General features: G+C 37.9%; 1 protein-coding gene across 1 annotated transcript; it reads right to left on the reverse strand.

Annotated features, from left to right (window-relative positions):
• LOC107631412 lies at positions 5,478–11,694 on the reverse strand. The gene is made up of 9 exons (XM_016334847.2): positions 11,178–11,694; positions 10,549–10,635; positions 10,085–10,174; positions 9,896–9,982; positions 9,611–9,805; positions 6,897–8,975; positions 6,432–6,578; positions 5,952–6,310; positions 5,478–5,866 (listed from the first exon to the last, which is right to left on the reverse strand). The coding sequence occupies exons 1-9, from the start codon at positions 11,259–11,261 to the stop codon at positions 5,746–5,748; spliced, it is 3,249 nt and encodes a 1,082-aa protein (XP_016190333.1). The 5' UTR covers positions 11,262–11,694; the 3' UTR covers positions 5,478–5,745.

The following is a 12,562-nucleotide window of genomic DNA, read 5'->3' on the forward strand; positions in this document are numbered from 1 at the left end:
TATTGTATTTTTATAATAACGGGTATTTTACCTGGAAATTACCTGTTACCTGTTGTACCACAAGGAGGGAGTCACATTTGACATTTAAATGTGTTACGCCCATTGTGTGGGCCAGTCGAAGTCCTGCTATGAGAGCTTCGTACTCTGCTTGGTTATTGCTTGCATGAAAGGTAAATTGTAGGGATTGCTCTAATTGTGTTCCGTGTTTGTCTTCGAGGAGTATTCCTGCTCCGGAACCTTTGTTGTTTGAGGCACCATCGACATATAGTGTCCAAATGTTATCTTTAGGATCTTGCTTTTCTGTGGTGAATTCTGCAATGAAGTCGGCTAATGCTTGTGATTTGATGGCTCATCTGGATTGGTATTGGATGTCGTATTCTGACAGCTCGATCAACCATTTGATTAACCGTCCTGCTAGTTCTGGCTTCGTCAGTATTTGTCTTAAGGGTTGTTCTATTCTGACCACAATGGTATGGCTTTGAAAGTAATGTCGTAGGTGTCTGGATGTTGTGACTAGGGCTAGTGCCAGTTTCTCTATCTTTGGATAACGAACCTCGGCGTTTTGAAGAGATTTGTTGACGAAGTATACCGGGTGTTGTTGCTTTTCTGTTTTTGTTACCAAGTCAGAACTGATAGCCTGGTTAGTAATAGATAAATATAGATAAAGTGGTTTACCAGCTTCTGGGGTATAGAGGATTGGAGGGTCTGAAAGTATGGCCTTGAGCTCGGTGAAAGCTGTTTCGCATTCCTCGGTCCAGTGAAATTCTGCTTGTTTCCATAGAGTTTTGAAAAAAATGGTGTGATCGGTGGGCTACTCGAGGTAGGAACCTGGCCAAAGCTGCAAGTCGGCCGGTTAGTTGTTGGACCTCCTTGACCGTTTTTGGGATTCGCATGTTTAGAATTGCCTGGCACTTTTCGGGGTTTGCTTCGATACCTCGGCAGGTCAGCATGAAGCCGAGGAATTTTCCGCTCTATACGCCGAAAGCACATTTTTCAGGATTAAGCTTCATATTGTACTTTCGGAGTTGTTGGAATATCTCTATTAGGTCTTTGACATGGTTTGCTGTGTGTGTTGATTTTGCCACCATATCATTGACATAGACTTCTATGTTTCGTCCGATTTGACTTGTGAAAATTTTGTCCATAAGCCGTTGGTAGGTAGCACCTGCGTTTTTGAGCCCAAATGGCATAACCTTATAACAGAAATTTTCATTGTCAGTAATAAAGGCAGTTTTATCTTGGTCAGCCTCATGCATGAGGATTTGATTATAGCCAGAATAGGCATCCATAAAGCTTAAACATTGGAAACCAGAAGAACTATCAACAAGTTTATCAATGGATGGGAGGGGGTATGCGTCCTTTGGGCAGGCCTTGTTAAGGTCTGTATAGTCCACACACATCCTCCACTTACCGTTGTTCTTTTTTACCATTACGACGTTGGCTAACCAAGTGGAGTATCTGAGTTCTTTGATGAAGCCAGCGTTTAGTAGCTTTTGGATTTCTTCTAGAGAGGCTGCTCTCTTGTCGGTGCCGAGGTGTTGTTTCTTTTGGGCTATAGGTCGGACTGTTGGGTTGATGACTAATTTATGGCAAATGACGTTGGGATCTATTCCTGGCATGTCTGCTGGGGTCCAAGCGAATAGGTCAGTGTTGTGCCTCAGTAGTTCGGCTAATTGGTCTTGTTCTTCTTTTTTAAGCGTGTTGCCGAGGTAAGTATACTTGGCTTTGTCGTTTGTTAATTGAATTTTAGTGAGATCGTCTGTTGGCATCGGCCGCTCTTGATGGCTAGTTCTGGGGTCCAGGTTGGCCAGGGCAGGCAGTTGATCCGAGTTATATACTGCTTGGACATATTGCTGTTCGGGTTGTCTTGGCTGTTCGCTTTTTAGACTGGCGTTATAGCACTGTTTGGCCTCTTTTCGGTCTCCGTGGATAGTAATGACTTTGTTATCCTGCGAAAGAAACTTAACAGACAAATGCACAGTAGAAACAATAGCATTGAATGCGTTCAAAGATGGTCTGTCTAAAATAATATTATATGGGCTTTTGCAGTCTACGACAAGATACTGTATATCTATCGTCTTGCTGTTAGGATATTCCCTGAAAGTGGTTTGTAACCAAATATAACCTCGAATGGAGACGCGCTCACCTGAAAAACCTACCAATTCTCCAGAAGATGGTTGGAGATTCTTGTCGCTATGTTTCATCTTTTGGAATGTTGAATAGAAAAGCACGTCCGCGCTGCTTCCTGAATCCATTAGGATCTTCTTTACTAATGGTTCTCCGACTTGTGCTGTGATGACAACCGGGTCATCCAAGTTTCGATCATTTGACTTAAAGTCTTTGGGGACGAATGAAATTTTTGGCTTGTCCTTGTTGATAGGTTGAGATGGGGTGAATTCTGTCATTGTCATCATAGTTCGGTACGACCTTTTTCGTGCCGAGTTTGTACATCTGCCACCTGCAAAACCACCAGAAATGCAGTTTATTATCCTACGTGGTGGATGGATATCACTGTCTACCTTCTTCCCTTTATCTCGGGAATTGTCAGTTACGTTGGGTTGTTGGCCGAGGTCTTCCATGTTCCGCCTTCGTCCCCGGCTGTCAACGTATTTGTCGAGTAGTCCCTGGCGGGCCAGCTTCTCAAGGACATCTTTTGCTATTACGCAGTCGTCTGTGGTGTGGCCGTACTTTTGGTGAAAAGCACAATACTTTGATCTGTCCACATGTCGCTGGTCCTGATATGTACCAGCTCTGTTTGGGGGTTTGATGAGCTTTGAGTGTAGTATGTCCTTTATAATGTCCTCCTTTTTTGCATTAAGGGGGGTATAGCTGTCGAATTTAGGAGGTAATCGGAATGATCTCTGCTCTGTCCTACTGGTTGGGTGTTTGTTTCGTCTTTCTTCTTCCCTATTTGTGGTAGGCTTTTCCGCTCTTCGTAGTGCTCGAAATTCTTCGATTTCGATCTGAATTGTTGCCTTTTCTTGGAATTCGGCCAGGGTTTTTGGTTTCGCCACCACTATGGATTCTTGGAATTTTCCTGGTCGGAGGCCGCTTTTTAGGGCGTGGAGGTGTACTTTAGGGTTTAGGTTGGGTATTTCGTTGGTTGCTTCAGCGAATCTAGTCATGTAGTCTTTCAGGCTTTCGTTCGGTCCTTGTTTGATAGTGCTCAGGTAATCGGAATTGTGGACATATATTTTGGATGCGGTGAAATGATTGACGAACTGGTCGGCCAGCTCATCGAAGCTTGATATGGAGCCTTCGGATAGGTTGGAGAACCATATTAAGGCGGCTCCGTCCAGGAAGGTTGGGAAGGTTCTGCATAAGATCGGGTCGGACTCCTTATTCATGAACATCATGGCGTGGAACTTGGTAACGTGGACATTTAGGTCTCCTATTCCTTGTTAGGGTTTGAGCGTCGAAGGTAAGGTGAAGTTTTTGGGCATTTCAAAGTTCATAACTTCTTTTGTGAAGGGGTTGGTTCTTTTGGTGGTAGTTTTTGTGATCTTTGGGATGGTGTGTTTAGTTTCCGAGGTGTGCTCGTCATTGTCGTCCTTATTTTCAACATTTTTGTGTTCTCCTTTGCTGCGATCGTGCTCCATCTGTCGTAGGAGCTCGGCCATTCTTTGATTTTCGGCCCTGAGGGCCTCATTGATTGTCAGAATTTCGGCGTGATTGACGTCGGAGGGAGCGTGATTGTGCTCGTCCGTCATGTCTCCCGTCCTGCAAAAGGAAATGAAAAATATGTAGAGTAAAGAGTTGTGGGGTTAGAAAAATCCTCTGCCCCACGGTGGGCGCCAAATGTTCCTGTGTGAAAGTGAGCTTCGGGGTATAGCTCGTTCTGCTAGCGGTTGAACTCGCTTTTCTTAGAGCGGAAGGAGTGGAACGTCGTCTTCTCCTGGGGAGGCGGCGTTGGGTACCTGAAAAGGGACTCCAACGCTCAAATAAGTATGAGTATGAGAGAGTTCAGAATAAGATTGGAGTGAATAGCGTACCTGTGACGGAGTAAATCACTCGTATATAATGGAGTAATTGGGAAACCGTTATCCGCATTATTTTGTTACTGGTTTGGTTGTGTTCTGATATTTCGAAACTTAGTTAGCTCTGGAGAGAATTTTACGAAAGAGTTGTGTGTTGATCCTAGTTCCAAGATTCCCATTATGACTCGGTTTTGACCTAACGGATCAGATACAATTATAAAAAGAAAAAGAAATCTGATTATATAAAAACAAGAATAGATAATTGTGGTAAGATTTCATTTAGGATTTCTTACATTTATTATTAATAAATTCTGTAAGGCAAAAACAATGAAAATTGAAAAGGATAACCACGGTCCACGGAGCCAAATGAGTGATTAGTTGTTACTAGAATAGAAATATGTGTCTTTATGGAGATAATTGTTGTTAATCACAGAAAAGAAATGTCGGTGTATTCATTCGGAAAGCGAACTCCATTTGAAGTCTCAACATACGCACGTAACGTGTAACATGTTTATCAAGACTTTGCCCTCATTTTTATATGAATTTCGTTAATTGATTTAAGAGGAGTGCTAGGGGACCAACAACTTTTGTGTTTTATAACTATCAATTAGTCATCAATAGTCTTTTTAACAGTGTGAGATTATATCCAATGATAAAAAATCACTTATTTTTCTTTTAATGATTAAGTATTAGCCAAAAAATACAAAAATTGCTAGCCCCTAGACTTTTCCTTGATTTAATGCCTTGCCCCTTAACCTTGTATTCGGACACAATTGCAATAACTTAGAGATAGAGATGTAGATAAAATACAAATTTTTGTTTTATGGCTATTTAAAGCATATACAAGGCCGAAAGGAGACTCTATATGGAATCCTTTTCAGTTTTCAGGCCTAAAGAAAATAGCTGGCCAGAATGCAGGGCCCACATGATCCAGTTCTTCAAGTAGAAAATAGTGAAAAAGAAATCATTGAATATTTTCATATTTTTTGTTACTGGTTAATTTCCTGCACCATGATTACTAATCGCAGGTTGATGAATTTATATTTAATTCACAATACTCTGATTGAAAACGATTATCTTTTTAATTTTTGCACCGGTTAATAATTAAATTAGTCACAAATAAAACATTTTTTAAATTCGTTTCTCTGAAAGATTTTTTCATTAAATTGGTCATTCAAAGATTATAAATTAATTATATCTATCTTTTAATTATTCCACTAACAATTTTCGTCAACAATTGATGATATGAAATATTAACTAATAGCATACATGATATATAACATGTTCAATTAGACGATAACTAAATATGTTTACGATCAGTTTAGTCACTAGGTCACATTAGGAATAAGATTTTTGTAATTGGAGAAAATGACTAAATTAATAAATTTTCATAAGCATATTTGATTAATATCTAATTAGACATATCAGGTATTATATATGTTATCAATTAACTTTTACAACATCAATCTTTAATGTAAAATGAGCAGAAAAAAAAAAACATTGAAAATTGAAAGAGCTTTTATAAATTGAATAGTAAGAAAATCCGGGGACATTCTGTTATTTATAGCTGTACAATAGGATATATAGAATGCCCCATGATGATTGATAATCATCAAAGCATGATTATACATGCAAGATAGACTTTGATATTTTCTTTGCAGTAATAGTAATAATTAATAAGCTTCTGCTCATATCTAAGAACCTGCTCTCCACTACCAAGAATAATAGTGAAACCAAAAACTTCAAGAGATGAATGGCAAACCAAAAATTAGCCTTTCACCTGACTTTGGCTATTGTTTATACACCCTTCAATCTCATATTTATGGTACACTCTGCATTGATTCTCTTCCCACCACCGTTCTGCTTCCTTCTCCGAGAATCGTTTCCGGCTGTGAATTATGCATGTAATGCAGATTCAGAAAACATATTGTTTAGATATATTTTGGCTAACAAGAAGCATGGAATAGGCATTACCTGAATCTGACCCTTTTAAGGCCCTTTTTCCCACATGGCAAGGTTGTGAATGTGATGTAAACACCAGGCTCATACTGTTCTACCCATTCAACCTTCATGCTGTCAGTATTGTCTTGCTGTGACTGTGGTTTAGCGACGCTAGAATTTTCCGTCACTCTATCATTCTTGAGTAACATGTTTCTCCCAAGTTTTGATTTCAATGTGTCTGAGAATACTATAGGGGAATTAGATAGACTGTCCATGTTGCCATCCCTAGGACTATTCATATCTATATGTATGGGTGCCAAATTAGACATGCAATCATGTATCCCAACTTTTCCTTCTTGTCCAGCATTCTCTTTTCCTGATATTGTATGAAGCTGCAGTGGTGATAATTAATATAATGTTAAGGCCATATCATAAGGACTACTACAACATATGTTTCTTGTACGGAAGCCTTTGTGTAAATGAACAAAACAAACACAATATAAGAAAACTTACCCTTACAGCCAAAGCTTTTATGACCTCTTTTGCTGCTTTGGACTTAGCAGCTTCCTCCTTTGCTACAAACCAACTCTCCTCAATTTTCTGTTGGCACTCTTGTATCTTATGGTTTTTGAGTTCACACTGTTCTTCAAGTCTCTTTAACTATCAAAAGAAATGAAATAATAGCATGCATTAAATGCACAGTCAGATGTTTTTTAAATACGCAAGTGAACAGCACTGGTTAATTTGCTACTCAGATATAGGAAAATCAGAATGAGAGGAATGAAATGAAGCAACCTAAAGGGCTAAATGCTCACCAGTTATCCTAACGGAAAATGCGAAAACAAATTTTACAAATTTGAATTATAGTTGAATGCTGGAGATACATACAGGAATATATTCATTTATAGAAATCTAAGCAGGATAATAACTGTTTCTTTGTCACAAATGCAGCATGTACAACATTGAAACAAAAGTTACCTCAGCTCTCAGCCTCTGAACTTCTTCAATGAGCATCTTATCAGACTTTGTTGTATCTGACTCTGCACTAGAGAAGTTGAATGCTGCCGCAGGAGATTCTATATTTGGTGGGGCAACAGTAGCTACTTTATTTTTCGACGAAGAAACATGCCCAGCCAAATTTTCTTTACAATTGATTCTAAATTGGGCAGGGCATGGAACTTGCCCCCATTGGGGCATCCCACCTAACATAGAAGAAGAACTATCTTCTAAATGCTGCTGGCTCTCTTGTTGGTTTTTCCAGTCCTTTCTTCCACTGGGCATGCTTTTCCTATAACATGATTGGCCGAGCGTCAAGAGAGGACCCTGTGCCATAGTTGTCTCTCCTCTATCTTCAGTCAGATCAGGAAGTCTGTGCAGCTGCTGGGAGTTGCAATTTCTAGACTTCAAAGCCACTGCTGAATGTGTACTTCCTTGCCTTCTATCATAGCACTGATCACAAACTCGAAAGGCCTTGCTCTTACTTGGGGCTAGAGAAGCATTTATAACCTTTTTACTACTACAAGCGCGGCAGAAATGAAGGCCACAATCATAACAGTTATGCTTCTTCCTTGTGAATCCAAACGGCAGCCTACACCCACTACAAGCTGACTGGTCACTGATAGAAATCGGTCTGTGCAAACAGATTGCAGCCGTGAAACTTGATCCACAAGTTATTGTTTCTACTTGCCTGTCTCTTAGAGCCTCAACAAAAGAAGGCGTGTATCTGTCTTCGCTATCACCTAGTCCAAGTTGACCATTTTCACCTTTGCCCCATGTATAGACACTCCCGGCCGAAGTCAAAACAGCAACATGATATGAACCAGCCGAAATCACTTTAACAAACTCTTGTTTAAGCTGTCCTTCAACCATTACTGCTCTATCTCTGGCGTGAGGATTTCCGAGCTGTCCATATCTCGCGCTTCCCATTGCAAATACCTTGCCCATATTAGTAAGTGCTACAGTCAACATTCTTCCACAACTTACTTGAACAAAATCATAGTCAACGAGTTGTGAAACACAAGTCGGCACAAGCTTGTTTCCATTATCTGCATGACCAAGCCTCCCTTCATCTGCATCTCCCCAAGTAAACAGCTTGCCCGTAGGAGTATTATACCGAAAGTGATCAACCATGACTTCCACAATTGCAGCTGTATGCCATGAACCACAAGCAACAGACCTCACCTTTAGACCACTAAGAGACTCAACATGTTTCGGTCGAGAACAGCTCTGAAGATTGCCATGGCCAAGAACTCCGAAGGTACCATCTCCATATGTAAATAATTTTCCACAGCTAGAGACAATGGCAGTGTGCCATTCTCCACAAGCAATGCTTGAAATGCTAATACCATCTAGAGGACCTGAAAGTTTATGTGGTATCCATTGATTTTTTATCCGGCCTTCATTAACCAAATCCGAACAACAAACATCATTCCCCCATGCATATACTTCACCAGAATCTGTCAAAGCACATGTATGATACTCACCACAGGTTACCTGTTTTATATGAACACCATTAAGAGAATCGACTATTTTCGGGGAGCTAGTGTCTATATCAATTTTTTGCCCCAACCTTCCCCACTTCCCTTGACCCCAACAAAACACTTCCCCTTCTTTTGTTACCAAGGCAGCATGTTTTCCTCCTAAAGCTATATTTTGTACATCTAACATCATAGTGGATTCTAGCAACTTTGGAACTAAAGAATATATTCCATGTTGGTTCACAAACCTTTCATTTACAATCCCTACAAGACCTCCAATCCCTCCACCCCAAACCATTACATCCTTCAATGCATTGTTGTTTCTTATGAGTGGTGTGGCGGGGTTCAACATAGACCTGCAGGACAAATTCTTGTGCTCCTTGTTGAGACGTGTTGTTTCGATCTTAATAGGAGTATCTGGATCAATATATGGAGAACTTGGGACAGAATTATCAATCATGTCATTTGCACTGGAAAGGAAAGGTGTTGATGGATAAAACTTATCAGATGTATATGATAAGCCATCAGAAAAACACCTTTCTGAGAGTGACAAAGTGGGACTTGCGCATACACTATGTACCTTCAAAATGAAATCAAAAGTGAAAGTCACATTCAGTCTTCTATGAAAATTATACATTTTGTAATGAGCATAATTGGACTTAGAAATAGAATAAGATATTAGACATTGATAGAAATAGTTTAAATAGGAGTTAGGTATTATAACATTCATTATGGAATTTGTAAAATGCCTTAGAACTCTCTTCTTCCTAATTATATTCTTCTCTTTTATCTGATTCATTTCTTCTATATTCTACTCTGTCTGAAATATACCATTCAATTCCACAATGATACTCCTAATTTTCTATCTAAACTATAATCCAATCACTCCAAAAATAAATTCTGTTTCACATTCATTTATTTTCAAGATATTGAAGAAGCACCAAATGTGAAAGGAACCGAGAGTATAACAGGCTACCAAACCATTCAACAAGGTGAAAGGAAAATTTCCACCATGTCAGTACATGAAAGACTAATAATTTGTTGCATGTCAAACATAACTGCAAAAAGCAACATGTCTTAGTTTTATTATATAAGAATAAAAACTAGGATTATAATTTTCTGTATATGGAACTCAGAATTATCAACCAGCAATTGAGATTGATTTCTCAAATCTTTATAAATAGCTAAGGTAGATACATGGAATATGTCTATAACCTGAGCAAATTGGGAGGTATCATCCAGGAGGCCAAGATTTTTCTTTCTTCGTAATATTCCGGCCGGACTACTGACACAACTCTGAACCCCTTTGCAGCTTCTTAAACTACTGAAAGGTCGAGGATGCTGGCACCGAGAAATCACAGCTCTCAATCCAACAAACCAAGTAGTAGCCTGTGCTTTGTCCTTGCATATCTACATTTAACATAAATAAATAAATGATATATGGATATAAGAAAACAAATACAGTTATATTATATGCAATGTGCTAATCACAAATATTACCAGATCAAGAGAGTGTTCACTGTCAGCATAGATTAGCGAAAATGAATGGCACTCCTTTTCAGCTTCATTTTGCCTTTGGCACCTTATCTGAAAAAGGATTAGTGTTGTATTATTAGACCAAAACTTCAGGTTCATCTGGAAAATTCATCAAGCAAGAAGGTAGCATGGCCATGGATGTTTGTTACATACATTTCCCTGCCCTTGAATAATCTTCGAAACCGAACTCAATCGCAAATGCTTTTCCTGCTGCCCTGAGTACCAAATCAAATTCCTCTCATCCTATAATCAGGGGAGAAGACATGTTAACATCTTCATCATAATTAAAGAAACTTCATAGATAGTAGTATTTAGCATTGCAAGCAACTATAGTTTCCAGATCAAAGTAGACTTTAATTTGAAGATAGCATTATGGATTTAGTAGTTAACAGTAAAAATAAAAAACAATAAAAAACAACAAATACAAGTTTCAATCACTAGTGAGACCATTGAGAATCTAACAGGGGGAAGATTTCGAAACCTCTAAATTTAATGTTTATATAACAAATTTGAAGAACAGAATATAATGAAAATCATAGGCCACATATCATTAAGAAATTATCAGAAGAAGCAAAGAAATTATTGAAATAATGTGTCATCACAAATATGCCTATTACCGGGGAAAGTCTGAAAGGGCAGAGCTTTGGTTTTCCTCTGCGACCACACTTTAGTAAATATGCACCTTTCTTTATAGATACAATTGCCTGAACAGAAATAATTAATAAATTAAGAAAAAGGGGGAAAAAAAACAATTTTGAAGTTTGTCAGAAAGGAAGGTAAACAAACAGTAGAAACTATTGCACAAAGGAAATACCGAAAAAACAAAAATAAAATATCATTTCACATTGGCAATTCCAAAGAACAAACACTAAAGTCTACCTTTCATGATGATCCACACTGACATGGGAATGTGTGCATATATATATATACACTAAAATGAGAGAGAGAGAGAAAGAGAGAGAAGAAAGAATTCTGGTTTTTGAAAGAACATTAACATGCCTCAATGGATTCTTATGTTGTAAGAAAATTGATGTAAACAGAAAAGATGATTAATTCCCAATCCTATATAGTATTCAAAATTGAAACTAAAACTGGAATAATCAGAAGTGATATCATAAACTCAGCCAATGGCATTGCCAGAAAGGAAAATGAGGAATTCAAAATTGAAAGAAAAAAAAATCAGAGCTAAGAAGGAAAAATTCTAAACTTTGAAGTGTAGAGAGAAAATGTAAAGAGGAAATTGAACCTGTTCAACAGCTCTGTCAAATGGAAGTGCAGCTAAGGAGTCTTCTTCCATTGTCATGGTTGTTGTTGTTGCAGTTAGTTTCATTAAAGAAGAAGAATGAATGGAAGAAGACAACGGAAACAGAAGTGAAGAAACTGAAACCTTATCATTAGTTTGCACCAAAAATGACTCCTATGAGAATGCAGAGAACAGAATATAATAATCTCTCTCTCTTTCTCTCTCTGTTGTGTTGTGTTGTGTTGTGTTAAGAGTGAAGTGTCTGAACACACAAAGTCAGAAGAGAATAGAAGAGAGCATAGACAGAGTTGGAAGAAGAAGAAGAGAAGAGAAGAAGAGAGGTTTCTTTTCTCTTAGCTTTATTAACTTAAACAGTTGAATCTGTTTGGTTCATCCATTGATTCACTGTGTGTTCACTTGGAAATTCGTGCCATTTTTGAGAGAGAAAAAGAAGAGAGGGGCCTATGAAACTGAGAACTTAAAACCATATGCACGTGTACACCATTTTCTTGTATAAAAAAGAAGAAAAGAGGTGGAAGCAGTAACACTAACACACACTATTATTCTTACCACATCTCATTTATTGTCCTTATATATCTTGCCTTTTTCTTACTTGTTTTTATTTCATTTATTTATTTTCCCATTTATCATCATAAATACTAATATTACACCCTACAATCATGCATTATGCATAGCATAGCAGTAACAAGATGCCATTTTCTTCTTTTGGGCAAAGCTCACTCTTTCTTGTCTTTCTCACAAAAGGTTAAGGGAAGGGGGGTCAAACCGTAATTACAGGACCTATAAACTTTTGTGGTACTGCTCGTACATTACAATTTACAAATGTGATGTTTTTGAATTTTGAATTTTTAAATGTCACAAATATTTATTTTTTATGGTGGGAACTGGGGAGGGTTAAAACTTATATACAGTGAGTGACATTTAATATAATACATACAATAGTCTAATACTAATAATCATGTGATGCAGAAACAGTCCAATTTTCCTTAATGTACATGCATTCCATTTTTTGGCATTGGCCACTTTTTTTTTTCACCATGGCAGAAGGACGGGGAGGAGGGAGGGGGGACCTACTTTAATTTGTTCCAAAGGTGGATTCCAATTAGCAAGAGTTCATAAAAAGGAGAAATTATTATCTTTTCTTATCAATTTGACCAATCAGCAGTGAATTTAGATAATAATGGTCTTTCTAGGGACAAGAGAATCCGGCACTTGTTTGTGTAATTAAGAGGGCTATTTTTTCCTCAAATCATAAATTAAAATAAAAAAATATTTTATATAAATAATTAATTATTTTAAGATTAATTTTTAATTAATTTACATGACATAATTTAATATATAATATCTTCTTTCACATATAGAAAAAT

Source organism: Arachis ipaensis, chromosome B03 (genome assembly GCF_000816755.2).
Source record: "Arachis ipaensis cultivar K30076 chromosome B03, Araip1.1, whole genome shotgun sequence".
In the NCBI taxonomy this organism is placed as follows: domain Eukaryota; kingdom Viridiplantae; phylum Streptophyta; class Magnoliopsida; order Fabales; family Fabaceae; genus Arachis; species Arachis ipaensis.